The sequence below is a fragment of the Sinocyclocheilus grahami genome, unplaced genomic scaffold (assembly GCF_001515645.1).
Source record: "Sinocyclocheilus grahami isolate Dianchi unplaced genomic scaffold, SAMN03320097.WGS_v1.1 scaffold373.1, whole genome shotgun sequence".
In the NCBI taxonomy this organism is placed as follows: Eukaryota; Metazoa; Chordata; class Actinopteri; order Cypriniformes; family Cyprinidae; genus Sinocyclocheilus; species Sinocyclocheilus grahami.
Window position 1 is genome coordinate 167,119 of NW_015505552.1, and position 18,578 is coordinate 185,696.

The 18,578-nt window shown below is 38.6% G+C and overlaps 1 protein-coding gene across 4 annotated transcripts; it reads left to right on the forward strand.

Moving 5' to 3' along the window:
* Positions 1–686: 686 nt before the first annotated feature.
* Positions 687–16,946, forward strand: LOC107549467 (myocardin-like). 4 transcript variants are annotated; one of them, XM_016230555.1, is made up of 15 exons: positions 687–969; positions 2,425–2,580; positions 6,565–6,621; positions 6,835–6,890; positions 7,493–7,559; positions 8,010–8,135; positions 10,317–10,495; positions 10,760–10,954; positions 11,095–11,399; positions 12,596–12,734; positions 13,230–13,667; positions 13,823–13,936; positions 14,458–14,595; positions 14,736–14,790; positions 14,992–16,946. In XM_016230555.1, the coding sequence occupies exons 2-15, from the start codon at positions 2,526–2,528 to the stop codon at positions 15,414–15,416; spliced, it is 2,349 nt and encodes a 782-aa protein (XP_016086041.1). In that variant the 5' UTR covers positions 687–969; positions 2,425–2,525; the 3' UTR covers positions 15,417–16,946. The 4 variants fall into 4 exon arrangements, with proteins under 4 accessions (XP_016086041.1, XP_016086042.1, XP_016086043.1 ...); XM_016230556.1 differs by having other exon boundaries at positions 10,311–10,495; positions 10,811–10,954; positions 14,992–16,945; XM_016230557.1 differs by having other exon boundaries at positions 10,311–10,495; positions 10,814–10,954; positions 14,992–16,945.
* Positions 16,947–18,578: the final 1,632 nt, after the last annotated feature.

Below are 18,578 nucleotides of genomic sequence, written 5' to 3' on the forward strand. Positions count from 1 at the left end.
ATGTTGTTCCAACCTTGTTGGAACATATTTTGAAGAACACTAGGGTCCAAACAACACTGAATCCCATTGATTTTCATTATATGAGCAAAAAGCACACTTTTATAAAATATGTAGAAAATCATAAAGGTTTGGAATGACATGAGCGTGAGTAAATGGTGGAATTACAATTTTTGAGTTAACTGTCCCTTTAAGACCTCATGTCTGCATCCCTGCCAACAATATATATTTATTTTTTCATGAATACAGGAAATATTTGTTTTGTTTTGTGCTAATGCATTCCATACCTCACCTTATTAAAATACATGCATCTCAACCACAATTCAAAAAGTGATAAAAAAAACAAATTAAAAATAAAGTAAAAATTAAAAATTTAAGGCAGTGAATTACAGTTTCTTTCTACCCATTCCTTTCTGATCCAGCAAGGTTTTGTAGCTTTTACAAAAGCTTTTACAAGCTTCTTCGGGTATACCTGTGGGGGAAGGTCTGGCCTTGTCACCCCTGAGAGAGAGAAAGAGGAGATAGGGGACACCGCAAGTTACCCACCCAGTAGAGTCACCCCCCAATGAATCTATCAGCAAATGTGTGTGTGTGTGTGTGTGTGTGTGTGTGTGTGAGGTTTCTGAGGGGGCAGGGGGAGGTGTCAGGGTGCTCTTTTGATAGCCCAACACAGTTGGCTCAACTCCTCGGTGTGGGGGTAGAGAGAGAGAGAACGAGGTGTACAGGGTGAATTCTGTGTGGAAGAAAAGAGGAAGAAACAGAGGGCCCTTTTCTCCCTAGATTCACCTGTGGAAGGGAAGGAACAAACAGGCGAAAAAGAAGATAAGGAACAACCTTGTCATTGAGCATTGCTTCGGTTTAACGTGCATCAAGTTCTACCCTCATTCTCCACCTCGATCACAAAAATCTCTCTCTCAACTTTAATCTCTGTTCAACGCCACTCGACAAAACTCTGGGGAGTTCAGTCTGACTGTGAGTATTCATTTCCATTCATCCTATTGTGTTTATACATTTATCTATGAATATATATGTTCTTTTGTGAAGGCATCTGGGTGCTTATGTCTGTAAAGACTTTGACACTAGAAGTTTTTGTGATCTTCATCTAAGGCCAATTTGTTGCTTCAGTACTTGTAGTTAGTGAGTGCAGTTCTGATTATCACTGAAGAGAGATGTACAGTGAAAAAAATTTGAAGTACTTGAAATCCAGCTCTAGGGCACATAAATAAAACCAATTATTTCTGTAACTCAAGCCTCTGTACATGCACTCACTCTCATCTGCTCCAACAGGCCACTTTATCCTTGGCTAGTTGAGCAAAAATCCCTCCCACTGGAATAGTTTAAAAAGATAGTTCATCCAAAAATGAAAACTCTGTCATTATTTACTCTCATCCAGTACTACTCACCTCATCCATCTCTACCCTCATGTAGTTTCAAACCTGTATGACTTTCATCTGTGGAACACAAAAAGAAAATTTTTATTTTTAATGTACTAGTCATTATTTCTTTTATTAAACGGTGTTTCAAGATTTAAAGGGAAAATAAACCCCAAAATGAAAATTGTCATCATTTACTCACCGTCATGCCATTTTTTGTTGATCTTTGAAAGAAACCTGAGAGATTTATGTCCCTCCATTGTAGATTTTCCAAGTCCATTCCACCAAAACTGTAACACTTCAAGAAGCTCATAAAGACGCTGTCAAAGTAATCCTTATGAATCAGATGAACCAAAGTCTTGTGCATATGGGACAACATGAAAGAAAAATTAGAATTTTCATTTTTGTGTGAACTAACCCTTTAAAAGCTTCAAAAAAGGGTTTGAAAGTGCTATAGAAGTATTGCATATGTCCTCTGCACTATATTCCAAGTCTTCTAAAGCTGTATGATAGCTTTGTTTGTGGAACAGACCAAAATGGACCATTATTCAATCCACTGAGATGTTGAACTCTGATTCATGGACAACTCATTGTGAGTCAATCTGGCTCAAAAGAATGATTTGTTTACAAATCTGTACTTCTCTCAGTAACGTGTCACGGACTGCTAGGGTGGACATTATTTTCTTGACTTATGACTTCAAAAATGTTATTTTTCTTACACAAACCGTAAAAATCATATGGCTTCAGAAGGCTTGGAATACAGTGCGCAAGGGCCACTTGTAAGGAGCTTCTGCTTCCTGTTTTAAGCTTGAGAGCTCTAGTCACTATTCATTGGATATAGAAAGAAGGAAATCTGTTGTGTTTTATTAAGCGATGCTGTTTACTGCCTCTTAGAATAGCAGAATAGCGTTAGATTCTTATTCCTCCTGTTTCTGTCAGTCATACACAAACTACAACAGTTGCTTGTGTTCCTGTGTTTTTCCCTCGCTGTCTTGATGGCAACTAGAATGTGTTCAGGCCTGCTGTGACTCCCCTTTGCTTTCCTTTTCTTCAGTGAGAGGAAAGGGCATAAGAAATCATCATAAGTATCTGCCCTGCAGGAGGAAGACATATCTTTAAAGCCCCCACCCCTTCTTCCCCTGCTGTCTCTCCATCATGACCTTGCTGGCGTCTGAGAGGTCACTGCTCATCCGCAATAAGTTTCGCTCAGGTAAGAACAAAGGAAGGATCACAAGGCTGTATTCAAGCTGGTTTTGAAAGCCCACATGTGTAGCTGTCTGTCCGCTCTGGTTGGTGATGTGAGTTCTGATGATGCTCCTAGTGGTTTTGATGATGGTTTCTGAAAATCTTTGCAGCGTTGGAAACCTAGGTGAATGTAGCTGGTCTTACAGAGCAGCTGGCAAAAAATGAGGGTGGGCTTGCTTGAATACTGAGAATAAAACTGATCTTTAGATGAAATGCAGCTCTATTAAAAAGTGAGTCACGACCAGTGTTGGGGGTAATGCATTGCAAGTAAGTTAAGTTACATAATCAGATTACTTTTAAGTAACTAGTAAAGTAACGCATTACTTTTAAATTTACAAGAAAATATCTGAGTTACTTTTTTAAATGAGTAATGCAAGTTTCTTTGTTTTCCAAATTAGTCACTGGCACCTCTCCTGTTCCCGTGTTGAGAGAAATTGGGAGTTGCAGAGGCCGAGGCACCTTAATTTCACCTTTGTTGTGAAAGGGCCTGTACAGTTGCCAAAAATATAACCTTTGGGTATTTTGTTATTAAAAATAAGCAAGCCCAGCTTAGGTGACAAAAAGTAACACCCAAAACATGCTGCTGTGAGCATGTAAGAAATACTGATCTATACAGGTGGAGCTGGGGAAGGTGGAGGGTTTCTGATTTGCACTGCTACTGCTACAGCAAACACTAGCCAAGCATTTTAATGTTGAGCAGCCAGCTCATTGGCTACTGATACAGGAGAGAACCAATCAGCTGTGACACGTGATAATGATGTCATTATGTCATACTGAGTTAGATCTATCGGACTGCACCATCTAGAGTTTCATGCCAGAACTTTGTATTTTCCACAACATTTTTTGCTTTCAAGCAATAATTCAGTTTATATGAATTTCAATTAATTGTCATTGGAATTTAAAAGTATTCTCAAATGAATTCTGAATGGCTGATATGATATGGACCTCCGAATTTTACCAACCAACCCATCTTCATGAGGTTCCACGATCTCTCGTACTTCCCCATATTGTACAAATGTGGCCAGCAGTACGGTCCTCCCTGAAGGACATGTGGACAGTGGACAGATTGTCTTTGTTGGTTCCCATCTGTGGTTGGAACCCCTTCAAAAGCGCTGCCCTCTCTTCTTGGGTTCCCTATAAACATCCTGCTGGCAAGATTCTCAGACAAATGTCCAGCAGCACTCTTTGGTAATGACAAGACTTTGCCGTCAAAAATGCATTGAATTGACACTTTTTAAACAGTTTAGCTAGTATTCAAAAAAGGGACTGTCATTTTAAAAAGGAAGATCACATCCATGGACAGCAAGGAAAATATAATGCAATCCAAACCTTGTTCTGCTCTGTTACTGACCCTTAAATCAGCTGTGAACTTGGATAGGTTGTGTTGTGAGAAAGATGGCTGCCTGTCTGACAAATCCATGGTGTAAACAAAGAGTAAATGAATAAAACAGAATTTGGAAACTTTTAAGATTTCTAACAAAATTTAAAGGTCAATTATTTCATATGGGCTTTAAATGAGTCTTTATGCCTTAACAATTCATGAACATAAACAAAACATAAAAAAGTAGTTTGACATGTTTTATTTATAGTGTGAGAATGAACATAGGGTAATTTGCCAATATTTATATTTATAAATCTATGTTTATGAAACTGATATATTCAAATTATTACATATCTATAAGAATAATGTCTTTTTCATTATTTCTTTACAGTCTATCCATTTATTTTGTCTTGCAAGATATAATGTATCGTCTGTGGAGGGGTCTTGTATTATTCTGAAGAGATTAATATGTAATTATGTTATAATGACCAGCATTTTACAAGGATACAGAATTTTTTGAAAATCAATATATAGTAGACAATATATATACAAAAAGATATATACTGAAATCTTACCTTGTGTTGTTTTTATTTCTAAATATTGAAGCTTGTTTTAAAAATTTGATTAAATTTTTAATTTTATTTGATTGTTTGTTCCTTTTTTAATATCACACTTAAAATGTTCCTACAAATCTGAAAGATATCAGTGAAATAGCTGTCCTGAGAAATAACCCTGGTCTCTGTGGCAGCCTTATTGCATTTTTTCTTTCTTTTTTTTTCTTTCAGGATTAAATGAAAAACCTAATTGTAACACAATAAAATAACTACATTTTAAAAAACCCTCACAGATATTATTCAGGTTGTGAATCCAAAAGGCAAGCTGTAAAAATGAATAGTCAAAAACATCTCAAAGACGTCAGTGATAATGTAAAACAAATGCATAAATTAGAAAAAGGTTACAAAACCATATCCAAGTGTCTGGATGTCTCAGGGGACACTTTTGGCTAAATTATCAGGAAGTGGAGGCTTCATCATACCGCCCAGACTCTGCATAGAAAAGGTCAACCTCTAAACTTTCTGCACAAACAAGAAGGATACTTAGAGAAGCCACAGAGAAGCCAACAATCGCTTTGAAAGAGTTCAGTAGCTGAGAACGGAGTAAAATTGCACCAGTCAACCTCAACAGGAGGGCTGCTTAATGTAGAGAAATACTGCAAAAGGAACTGCTGAAAGATGCCAGGACTTATGCTAGGATATACATACTTACCCCAAATTACATAATAATCTCTCATTTCTGCCCACAATAGCTTTACTCAATATCAAAATGCTGGGATCAAATATGCAGTTAATGGCTTGAGTGAAAAGTTAAACTTCAGAATGTTTTAGTATTTGGTTTGTTCCTCTTGCTTTTAGCAACATTTTAGTGTAAAAACCTGATGATCACGAACTCCAGCATAATTTGAGAATGATCCAAGAGCATCTTGAGCTTCGGAAGAACATCTGACTGTCTGCGCAAAGCAGTTCACATAATCAGCGTCATAATAAGCACAATATTTCTTAGTAATTTGACACAATAACTTTTTTTGTTGTACATGTTTGGATGATATGTTGCATATGTTGGACATTTTCCCAGATTATACAGTGAATTTAGAAAATATTAAAATATTAGGAGATTTCTGGGAATATGCATGATTCATCATGAGACGTGTTAGCAATAAAAAGTTTCAAACATGGTCTAGAATAGTACAATCTAGAACAGCAAGGGATGTAAAAATACTAAACTAATTTAATTTAAAACTTGAAATATACATTAGGTTCTTTTAAATATGTATTGGTTTTTAGGCATTTTTGATAGTGATATAACAGGTGGTACAGTAAGTAGTATATCATAAAACTTGAACTATCACTATGCATCTATGCCATTATGTTATCAGAGCACACCAGTCATTGTCATTATTATAAGGTGACGTGACACTCAGTGAATTTTTAATCCCCGTATTCTAACCTGATTTGGCTTGATGCCGCTCAGCATGTCATTCTCTTCCAGAGTAAAGTAAAATCAGGAAGAATTTACTTAGTACGACTGACAGCGAGAGAGGGAGTGAAAGACAGATAAAGAGAGAGCGAGCTAGAGAGCAGGACAGCTGGATGGGGGATGGGAAGGTGACAGAAATAGACATTCAGAGGGATAAATAGTTACCCCCCTTCCTCTCACGTCCACTCTCAGATCTCAAAACTCAGCACAGAGGTGCATCATGGGACAAGCCACCATACCTCATGACTCCTCCCACCTCTGACCTAGCTGTAATTCACCTGCTGGTTCAAGCATGTGTTTGTTTGTGAAGAAGTGTAGAACTTATTTCTAAGTGCCAGTGTTGGTGAACCGTTTAAGTTTGCAGTGCTTAATTCATATCTAACTCATTTATGATCATCCGAGTGGTGCAATTTACTTGTAATATACTGGGCTTACAGTCATAAATTAAGCTATATGATTCACAGAGAAAACCTGCATTTTCCTTAAGGTAGGAAACTCAGGCTTGAGAGTTTTCTGCAATACAAAGATTGTATTTTTAATAAAGTATTGTAAATATTGTTTTTGTTGCATAATAATACATACCATATTTTTCAGTTCTGCAGTTGAGAATACAGAACCGCAGACAGCAGAATGAACTTAATGCAGAGTCTGGTGAGTCTGTGTGTGTGTGTTTATTTCGATTGTGCTTAGCCACATGCAGTCTATGAAATTTCCCTTTACGGGGCAGGAAAATCATGTTATATTTGATTCACACTTTTCAAACCAGCTGGATTGCTCTCTTTATGCATTTCAACTCTACATGTTAGCTTTATAACAGCTTGTCTCCTCCTTTTTGTTTATTCTCCCATTCTCTGTCCTTTATAGGTACAAAGGCCTCCGTCCCTGATAAAGTTGGGGAGAAAGAAGCCAGCAGTGGTTTGGTGAGTCATTATTTATCTGTGTCTGTGGAGAAATTGTCAAATATAGAGCTAGCAGCTACCAAAACTAAAATAAATGTCTCCTTGAAACAGCTAATTAATTTGAGGGAGAAGTTCCAAACTAAAACATACTACGGTTGGATCTAATAGCTTCCTCTCTTGACACACTCCAGTAACAGTATGTGTGTGCCTTTGGTTTATATGAAAACAGACTGACGTGAAACAGGGTGCCAGTGTAGATAAGCAAACTACTCACTGATGCCAAAACAGTCTGATAACTGACACGAGTTGGTCTTCAACCTCTTTAGCATAATTTAATGTTTGTAATTACATGTCTAGTTACTGTCACAAACTATTAGTATTAGCCGTGAAACACTGTTAGCACAGTTTATTATGTTTAGTAAGACAGTAAACAGCAGCTGGTTCAAGATAATTACTGTCAGGAGGGAAAAAATGTAGTCTTACAGGAGAATATTACCATCCAATTGTTTTTTTTAGCAGCTTCACCTTTGAGCTATCTTTCAGTAACTATTGGAGAAATAAAGGTTTGCTGTATTTGTTGACATTTGCTGATGTTGATTTGACTGGGCTGTTTCTCAATGCAGCGTCAGACTGAAGATGGTGCCACTCAGAAGTCGCCCCCTAGTGGTCTGACTGCTCAAACTGCACCAGGTGATGCATCATCCATGGCCATTGAGAGTTTGCCAATAGTTCCTGACCTTCAGTCATAAAAGAATATCCCAATACCAGTACTGAACAGAGCTGTAACCTTAAAGCTGGAATGAGCGGTTTGTCCATTAGCCATTCATCCATCAATCCCCATTCATCAAATAGCTCTTTGTGTTTGCAAGTCATTCAGCTGAAGGTCCTTCAGCACTTATGCACTTATTATCAGTAGCTTTCTGAATGTCTAAATTGGATCACCCCAACAACAAATTCTTTTGTGAAAAATCGTTCATATTCTGTCTTTAAAATATTCCTCCTCTTCTTCTCCTCTCTTATTATAAAGCAGAGCAATTGATCTGCCATTCACGTTCCCCATCTTTCACTATTCATTTTGTTCTCTCTCTTATTCTCATTTCTTGTTCTCACTTTCTCTTTCCGTATGTCTCTCGCTCACAGACAGGAGTTATAGTGGAGCTCACAGGCAAAAGAAGGCCCGTCTGGCTGAGGATCTGAGTGAGAAAATCCAGAGTCAGCCTGGACCACTTGAACACTTGCAGAGGCATATTCTGCCTCTAGAGAACAGTGAGTCCTTGAAAATAACTGAAAACGATGCCTCACAAACTCAGCATAAACTCAAGCTAAATATTTTATATGCATAGACGAACACACACACACATACACACACGCACGCACAGACAAACACTCTCTTATAGTTTTATACTATATTTTATTTATACTTTAAAAAAAAAATGTATTCATATATAGGGTCATAAATTCTTGTAGGCTAATTGTAACATTGTTAACATGTTAACACAGTCAGTTGCTTTTTAAAGGGGTCATATGACATTGCTAAAAAGAACATTATTTTATGTATTTGGTGTAATGACATGTGTTTATGCGGTTTAAGGTTAAAAAAACACATTAATCCTCTATGCCCCGCCTTTCTGAAACGCATCGATTTTTACAAAGCTCATCGTTCTGAAAAGCGAGGTGTGCTCTGATTGTCCAGCTATCTAGTGCGTTGTGATTGGCCGAATACCTCAAACGTGTGATGGAAATGTTACGCCCCTTACCATACAGTGATGCTGTGTCCCGGCATGATGAGACAAAACCAATAAATCCCATTACAAATGAGGCATTTGTTGCATCCAGTGGGGACATAATTACTGATTATAATTACTTAGACTGTCTTTTTACGTGTTGCGGTGCGTAAACATAAAACCATGTCTGCATTTGTGATCGGAGAAATGACAAACAACAAGCACTACTCTACACTGCTCAAAACTCTCATTTGAATCATCAGTGGCAAATCCTTTAAATATGAAAATGTACTTACAGGCTGTGAGTCTTAACCACTGATTTCTAGTTGTGTCCTCTTTTGGAAGACCAAACAAAGTATTTTCGCTTTCACAACGAAACACACAGCGTCTCCACAACATGGTGGCGGCCGCAACAATACTAACTACAACGAGAATCAAAGTTACGCCTTCTTTCTTTGCGTATACATTTGGGCGGCGTTATGCAAATCTTCCCACACAGTGACGTAGACATGTGGGGGCATGTCTAAACGAGGCATTTTAGGAGGGCATGGACGAGTCTTAACTTTTATAAAGAATATCTCTTTGAGATTGAGACTTTAGTCTTTGCAACTTTAGGGATCTAATCTATTCACAAACAGCTTGTAACACTCCAAAGAGAAAGGAAAACTTGAAATCGCATCATATGACCCCTTTAAAGACAGAAAAGTAAATAATGTTAGCAGAAATTACACAGTTATTGGGTTCAGCAATTTGTGTGACAGTGACATTGTGAATATGTACATATACAGTAAAGACACCAGATAGAGGTAAATGAACAGTAACAAACAGTCACAGTATATAAAACATACAAAAACAAAAAGTTGAATACTTCAGAGTAAAGGCTAAGCTAGAAGGTTAATCAGTTAGTGATATGCTAAGCTTGTATGCTAAGTGATTATTTTGTAAACATAAGCCAAAAAAGTAATAATAAATATATATATCTGCTTTGCTATTACAGATAAAGTTTCAATTATCTACGTTCATATGGTTATACTACCTTTGCGTACCTAGTGCATTAAATGGATAGTTCACACACACACAAAAAAGTTTTGTTAGTAATTACTCACCCTCATGTCATTCCAAACCTTTAAGACCTTTGTTCTTCTTCTGTACACAAATTAAGATATTTTTGATGAAATCCGAGAGCTTTCTGACCCTGCATAGACAGCAACAGAACAGAACTACCATGTTCAAGACCCAGAAAGGTAGAAAGGATATCGTTAAAATAGTCAATGTGACATCAGTGGTTGAACCATTAATTTTATGACGCTACAAGAACCCTTTTTTGTGCAAAGAAAACAAAAATAATGACTTTATTCAACAATTTCTTCTCTTCTTTGGAATGACATTAGGGTGAGTAATTAATGACAAAATTTAAATTTTTGGGTGAACTATCCCTTTAACACTAATTATATTCGATAGTAGCCTTGTCAGCAGTGTTCTGGCACGCAGTTCGGTTGTGTTTTGGGTGCCCAAGTTCGAATCCCGGCTTGTGGACATTTTCAATCCTGTCCCCTCTCTTCCTGCCACTTTGCTTAGAAACTTATAAATTAATAATTTTCATAAGGTATCAATGTGTAAACAAACCTTATATTACAGTTACACATTTCCACATATAGCAGCATTTAACTTAAACAGAGAATTGTTCAGAAAAGCTAACATTTCTTATTTTCCTTTGCCTCAGCTGCTTCATTGCCATCAGATGTCTTTGAAGATGACAACTCCTCGTCTGCCTCTACATCTCCCGAGCAACTCAGGATGCACCAGTCACCTGGATTATTATCATCACCTGGGCAAGGAGGTGACCAATTACTGAGTGATGCATCATCTGTTGCTACGCCCATCAGCCCAAACAGTGTACAGGTATAAGAGGCATAAACCACCTACATAATATTAGACTAAATCAGTTGACCATGTACTTTTTGCCTTGTGTCCTTTTCTTCAGTTTAAAAGAGTAGTGAGCAATTTTGTGAACAATGTGGCACTATCAAAATATTTATCTGTTTATATATAAGCATATACCAGCCAAACATAGCAGCACTGGGTTAGTCAATGATATGAGATTGAGTACCATCTGTTTTGTGCTACTAGTAGCGAAGAAATTACACATTACACCTTTACATTCAGGTTAAAAAGCTGGAAAATGGTTTTCACCACTATCGACTCATCTTTTCAAAGCAGTGTAGATTGGCATTGCTCCCGGCAACCGAGGGCATCAGCCAACCAATGACCATGACTGTAACAGGGTCAAACTCCATATCAACAACTGGGAGACCCAAAGGGATGTGCATGCCCTCCCAGACACCACCACTGCTGCCAAAGGTACACACTCACACAGAGATGTGAATAAATGATTTGATTAACTTCTCGCCCCATTTCATTCCTCATTATTTCTCTCATCCACTTGCTCATGTCATTTTTCCAAATTATATTGCTCCCATTCTCTCTTTGTATGCCTCAAGACAGCACAGCCTTCAGTTCCACCTTCTCATTCCATTCTGGGTGGGTCCTTAACTTCATCCCGCCCTCCACGGCCACGAAAGCCTCGCGATTCAAAACCTAAAATGAGGAAGTTGAAATATCATCAGTACATTCCCCCAGATCAAAGAACTGGGACTGGAAGCGGAGCCGGAAGTGCTTCACAAAAGAATAATAGCGGTCAGGCTCCGCCCACTGATTCCTCTTACTCCCACCTTTTGCAACAACAGCAGGTGTTCTTACAACTACAAATTCTTAACCAGCAACAACAGCTCCCTGTGACAAACAGGTAAACCTTCAAACAAAGCACTAATGAAGTTACCATGATTTGAACGACTAAGTCCGGGTTCACGTGTACAATTTTTACGGATTCAGGTATTATCACAGTGACATCTTAAGTAAAAGCCATGGCACACTGTGCAACATCATTCTTTTATGTCACATTGTAAGGGGTATCCTTCTCAGTTGATCCCCCAGGTAGACGAGATGGTGCCCCCTTGATAGTTGGTGCCCTACGCAGGCTGTGTACTCCTTGTATAGGGAGCACATTGTACTGTATTCGAGAAACATTGCAGCCAAGAGCACTTTTGACAGTTCAACAGCAGTCACAACTATTATTGAAGGCAGAGATTTATCAAAAAAGTTTACGTGGCTGTCAGTGAACGTCACACAAATGGCACGATTACACTACACAACTTTTCTGATCAGAACAGATTTTAAAATATTACACATCACTTGCCAATTTGTAAATGGCAACATTAAAAAAATCTAAGCATCACACACTAAAATCTGAAGATTACACAGGTTGTTCCAACCACAACAACCTCACATTGAAACACATGTCTTCCCATTAAAAGTAGATGCATAACAGATGAGATGTAAACAAACATGGATGTAGAGAAGTTGCCTGCCATAGTTGATGGTGCAGTTCTGTACTCTGGGTTATGAAAAATACAAGCCAAGCTCATTTGGATGCGGTCTTGGGTGGGTAGATGGGGTCAGTATGGACTGCAACAGGAGTTGTAAGTGAGTGCTATTAAAAGTCTTTCTCAGGAGCATCAAACATTTTTAATATCCACTGACTAGATGGCATCATAGTCTGATGGTAAAATATTAGTCTGTAACCATCATACACAACGTGAAATCAACTCCCAACACTTAAACTCCCAAAATCTCCAGGCTGGCTCTAATGCGAGGCAACTAGCACAGACTTACCTCAACTGCAAATTGAGCCAAAAGTCAGGGCTACAGTTGTGTAGTGTAATCCAGTCCTGTGTGATGAAAGACTGATGGTTTTACACTATAATGATAAATCTTTACGGGTCATGACATTTTTCCCAGACAGCAAATTCATAGCTAAAATCGTACAATGCAAACCTGGCTTTAGAGATGCTACTCTGTGATCTGAATGGTAAAAATCTACTTAAAGATAGTGTTAATCAAAAAGACAAATTTATATACTCATATTATACATCCAAACAATAGTGAGAACCATCTGAAGATTTCTGGAACTACGCCTCAAAGTTCCCCTCAAACTGGAACACCATCAACAAACCCATCTACTCCTGATACAAGTCCCATCCACCAGGCAGAGTTACTGCCCTTAAACCTTGATGACTTAACGGTAAGAATCTCATTAATATGACTCACTCTAGATCAGGGGTGTCCAATTCTACTCTTGGAGGTTTACTTTCCTGCAGACTTCAATTCCAACACACCTGCCTGTTATTTTTAAGTAGGCTACATCCGGAAGCTTAGACAACTTACTTGTTGCCTTAGCTGCCCTATCAGGCAATGACTTGGCAGGCAGCTTTTACACGCGAAGATACCTCCTAAAACTGAAGGCATTGCAGTAGGCAGGATGTCACAATAAGTATTCAGATGTGCCTTTTTGCCTTCCTACCTCCTTCCTTTTCAGCTCTCAGACACAACCGTAATCCTGAACACCTTGATGACCTAGTTCAAGTGTGTTTGATTAGGGTTGGAGCTAAACTTTGCAGGACAGTGGCATTCCAGGAGTAGGTTTGGACACCCCTGCTTTAGATTATCTGGTTATCATAAACTATTTGTAGGAACAAGCTTTGTACAGAACATTGAATTTATTTCTTCTCCTTCTCAGGTGTCAGTTCTTCGACAGCAGTTGCGGAAACGTGGACTCCCAGTTTCTGGCACTAAGCCTGCACTATTAGAGAGACTTCGTCCTTTCCAGATGCCTCGTCACCCATTAACACCTGTGCCGCTTTGCCAGCTAGGGACCACGCTAGAGTCCACCCACCCTGCCAGCCTCAACCGCATCCCTACCAGCTTAGACACCTCTGCCAACTCTGCACCAATGTACATCAGCCCTTCGGGTTTAGCAGAGCAAAGCCTAGGTAGTGATAGTTACCTCACTTCTCCTTCATCTACTGGCTCCAGCCCCACCTTACATAGATCCTCCCCTCCAATACCCTCTGCTACTACGTGGAGGCCAGGCCAGGCAGTAGATGAACTTAGTGTGGAGCTGGAAATGAGAGAGAGGATGAGGAGCAGACCAAGAGAAGGAGCAAAGGGCACTCAGGTTTGTTTGAATGCTTGACTAAGAGGTGAATTATTTGGAATTTGTAGCATTTCTTAATATTGTAAATTTTTATTCTCTTTATTTGTGGTGGATCTATTTATTTACAAGTACTTTTAGCATTTAATGTACTATTTCATTCCTTCTGTTTTCTCTAGCTGTGTGAAAGTTCCCTTCATCCGTTCCTGCAACAGGAGACAGGATGCACCAGAGGGAAACCAGACACAAGTGGACAGGAACTGCTCTTTACATGCTGCGCTGGTGATGGAAAAGTATGTACTTTGGGTCTTAGTAAGACAGAAAGGGGGCATAGTTCTGCATTATTAAATTGCATCATGCTGTATCAAGGTATCTTATTGTTCAAGAAACTACGGGTGATATTAGACCAACCTGTTGAAAAAAAAAACACGCATATGCTGGTTGGGTATGTTTTGAAGCATGACAGCTGGTTTGAGCTGGTACTTATTTGGTCATGAGCTGGATTCAGCTGGTCCTGAGCTGGTTATAAGGTGGTTTAAGCTGGTTATGTGCTGGTCTAGGCTGGTCCTAAGCAACTAGCTCCTGCTCAGGACCAGCTCATAACCAGCTTATAACCAGCTCAGGACCAGTTTAAACCAGCCCATGACCAACTGAGGAGCAGCTTAAACCAGCTCAAACTAGCAGCCATGCTTCAAAACATATCTAACCAGCATACAGTTTTTTCAACAGGGCAAGTACAACAACTGATATATATATATATCACCATTTCACATCATACAAGAAAGTAAATCTTTGTATTTATTCCTAATATTAGGTGAACTGCTGCCAGCTTTGTGATGTGATTGGTCAAGACTTTGATTTGCCCATGCAAATTACTGCCAGTCCAGCACAAGCATCACCCACTGTCCGGAGTCTGGAAGAAGAACTACAGGAGGCCATTCAAAGAGTGCAGGTGAGTGTTTTTGAGTTTGTGTGCTGTCTGCTGTCTGACAATTACCTATTTTATGCAGCTATTGATGTATTGATTGCTGTTCATCAACAATGAGCACTGAGCGTTCGACTTCCTGTCCACTCTTTTTTTTACCATGTAAGATGGACCCTAGTCAATCCATAGATGACATTTTGGACGAGACTATTAGTTGTTCAGGTGAGTGAAATTTGACTAGAGGCAGCTGAAGCTTTATAGGACAGAGGAAGCAAATATATTTCTTACTAATGACAAAAAATGTACTAAGATGGCATTTTAGGTTGGCCAGGCTACTGCTGCTCACAGTTTGCAAATAGGTTATATCCGATTAACATTTCAAACGCCATGAATTCACCATAAAATCATGTCTTTATCTTTCAGATAACTCTTCACTGATCACAGACATCCAGTCAGTCACTACCATCCTTTCAGGCTCTTCCCCTGCCCCACAGCCTGACCAATCACAGTCCACCAAGCGCCAAAAAGACGACAACTTCCTGTCCTCTCCTCTGTGCTCTTCACTTCTTTTAGAGCTTCCTCCCTCACCTAACAACGTTCCACCCCTCAGTTCAACCCCAGCTCCCCTTCCTCCTCCCCCCATCTGCACCACTCCACCATCCAGCTTACTGTCCAGGAAAAGAAGGTCAGAGGTTCCTGCTTTTGACCCCGCTGATTGGCTGGAGTCCTTGACCTCTGGCCTGCAACCGCTCACGCCCCCCACCGCCCCATTTCTAGAAAGCAATTTTGGTCTTGACTCAGACCTGAACGTCAACAGAGTCCTCGACCTGATGGTGGGGCAATGGTGAGGAAGGGGGCATAGTGTGTGTCTGTATGTGCGTATGGCTAATTGGATGCATGAATGGAAATTAATCACCTTTCAAATCATGTACCCTCAAGAGAAAACCCCCTCATCCTTTCATTCGTTCCTGTTTTTGCATCCATTCATCTCTGTCAACTGATGTGACCAAACAGATCTGACTGGTGTTGACTGCTAACCTCTACTCCACGCAATGACGAGAGAAAGAGGGAAATGGAAAAAGAGATATGCTTTGGTAACTCGTACAGAAAGATCCACAAAGAGCATGTGCACATATGCCACACTTTCCCGATGACTTGTATTTTTATAAAAGCTTAAAAAATGAAAAAAGTATATATTATACAAAAGAAGTGGGCTTCCCCATTGATTTGCCTCTTGCTTCAGCGCCAGACAAACTGTCGGCATGTGGCAAGTGTGTGGAGCAGCGGGAGCTTCAAACAATCTGTGTGTATTTGCAGTATGCGCTCCCTGTATGTGTGACCACGCTTCTCTTGGCTGCTTTATCTGCGTGTGTGTGTTTGTGTTGGCGCATACACACATGCCAGCATATTCTGTATCTACAATTTCAGTGCACCATAAATGAGGTGCCTAAAGCATCCAAATGCACTTGTTTCTGTTTATACTGGTTTACATTTTTCCATTTAGTATTGAGTTATGTTATGCTTTGTCTGGACTAGTGCATCATGGGACTGATGTTCACCCAAAAGTATTGGCCCAACAACAGATCCTCTGAAGATTTTTAGGCAGAATAACTAATGCTACCTTTAGGCACCAATATAGTACAAAATAATGCTGGTCTGAGGCCAGTATGCACCTTCAGCGGGATTTAAACCACAAATTAGTTTGGGACCTTAGGAGAAAATGTGTTTTAAAAAAGCCTAACGTAATTAAATCCAAAAATCTAAAGGCTTTTGAGCTGATTGATCAGCCTTCCCAGAAAATACTGTGTAAAGTTAAAGAAGTCATCTTTCAACCGCTACTCTTTACATTTTCTTAATGGGACCCACTTTAACATCGTCTACCATTGTTGTTTACAGACATTTGACCTTTCGACTGGCCATTACTTTTATGCATTTCTCTGGACAATGCAGTACATTACTCAGTGCAATATGCTTCCAAGAAAGGGCACAGGAATACAACACATTTAAATGTCCAAAGAAAGTGAAACATGAACTCTTTATTCTGTCCCAGTCTTATATGTGAAAGTGTATGTGTAAAAAGGACAATGTGTTTGATAATCAAATATATTGCCCTGAGTTCAGTATGCAGACAGGTGCTGGAGAATCACAGCATTTGTGCAGCTGGACAAGCCACATGACCGACCAACCAACCAAAAAACAAACATATTAAGTATTTGATCTGATATATTTATTGAGTAATTTATTAAAACTCTGTCAACTATCATATACAAGTCATATAGTAAACTTAAAATAGTATAATTAAAGTCTTAATTGATTTCCCACCTGTGTCTGCTTCATTGTTTGTTTGTTTTTTAAACAGTAAAAGCATTTAAAAGGGACAGTTCACCCCAAAATGAAAATTGTGTCATTAATTACTCACCACCACGTCGTTCTAAACCCATAAAACCTTCATTCACCTTTGGAACACAAATTAAGATATTTTTTTTATGAAATCTGAGAGCTTTCTGACCCTGCATAGACAGCAATGCAACTGACACGTTCAAGACCCAGAAAGGTAGTAAGAACATCATTAAAATTATCCATGTGACATCAATGGTTCAACTGTAATTTTATGGAGCTACGTTTTTGGGTGAACTATCCCTTTAAGATATCTGATGAACTCAGTTTTAACAGAAATTCTGAAAGTCTTATTATTAAATATCTTTGGTAAATTTAGCATATCTTTTATGAAATTACTCTAAGCAGTCCTGGTGATCACTGAGCTTTCATTTTAATTTAAATGTCCCTTAGGCTGCCTCAGTGAATCATTTCACTGCCCATAATGTTCCTATAGTGTGGTGTCAGCAATAAAGACCTATTACGCAGTTTCAGTCTAGCCGCCTTTGCTCATGCTAGAAATGGGCTGAGTCTCTGTGAAGTTCATTTAATTTCCAACATTTAAAGTCTACATTTGTAGATAGTTAGAACTTAGCAGGAGCTTGATTGCTTTTCTGTTTAAATCATGGTTAGTGTTAAACTACTCTGTAAATCATCTAAGCAGAGACAGTTTTTGAAGATGCTGGTTGGTAAAAATGAAACATACATCAGGCAATCCTTTTGAAAAACCCTTCACATAGATTTGAAACGCTTCACACCAATCATATTAATTCACACCAACTGATTAACTATTCAGTGATCCTAATAAACACGGTTTTCAAAACCATGCATTATTCGTGTGTTACCTTTCACAAAGCTGAATTTCAGCTTCTCTGTGCTTTAATTACTTGAATGTGTTAATTAGATCGCTCAGAATGTTTGACACGGGGTGTGAGCTCACTAACACAACATGACAAATTCAATATACATCTTGATCAAAGAAAATATGTCAAATTGTTGGCAGCTTATAAGAAGCATTGACTGATAATATAATGATTTATTATAGGTAAGAATTTGTGCCTTCTTTTGGTAGGATTCAATATGCATTACTTTGCAGCATATTGATTTAAAAAAAATAGTTTTATATTTTATTACACAGCTGTTTGTAATTCTTGTATTTGTTTGGTCAGTTGAAGCACTGAGTTGTCAGATTTTTCTGTGTAGGCTAATACTGATAACAAGATATCACTCTTTTCATACCAGTGCCACTTAAAATAGTTTTCAAAATGGTTTCTACAGCTACCAACTGAAATAACAATGCAATATTAATTATTGGATAAACAGGGTTTCGCAAATGATAACCATAGCTGTTTTACTGTCCAATGGTGAAAATAGAGTAAATAGCGCTAGTGTTTGACCTCTTGGTAGATTTATTTTTTCTTTTGTGACAGACTATTTTCTTTAGTAGAACCTTTAGGTCTACATGTAAGATCATTTTAAATCAAGTCATGATTTCATATTCATTGGTAGTAGCAATAATGGGCATTAAACCTTAAAAAGCACTGATATGTCTGATATGTGTGTCTGTAATAGTGACTTTACGAATGAGTGTTGAAAGAGAAGCCTTTCTTCAAATTTCGCAGCATAGAAACACC

Excerpts from the sequence above, each read along its gene's own strand:
- LOC107549467 (XM_016230555.1), top strand. The coding sequence starts at position 2,526 with ATGACCTTGCTGGCGTCTGAGAGGTCACTGCTCATCCGCAATAAGTTT. Across the intron at positions 8,136-10,316 it reads TATTCTGCCTCTAGAGAACA|CTGCTTCATTGCCATCAGAT; the intron begins GTGAGTCCTTGA and ends CCTTTGCCTCAG. Across the intron at positions 13,937-14,457 it reads GCTGCGCTGGTGATGGAAAA|GTGAACTGCTGCCAGCTTTG; the intron begins GTATGTACTTTG and ends TCCTAATATTAG.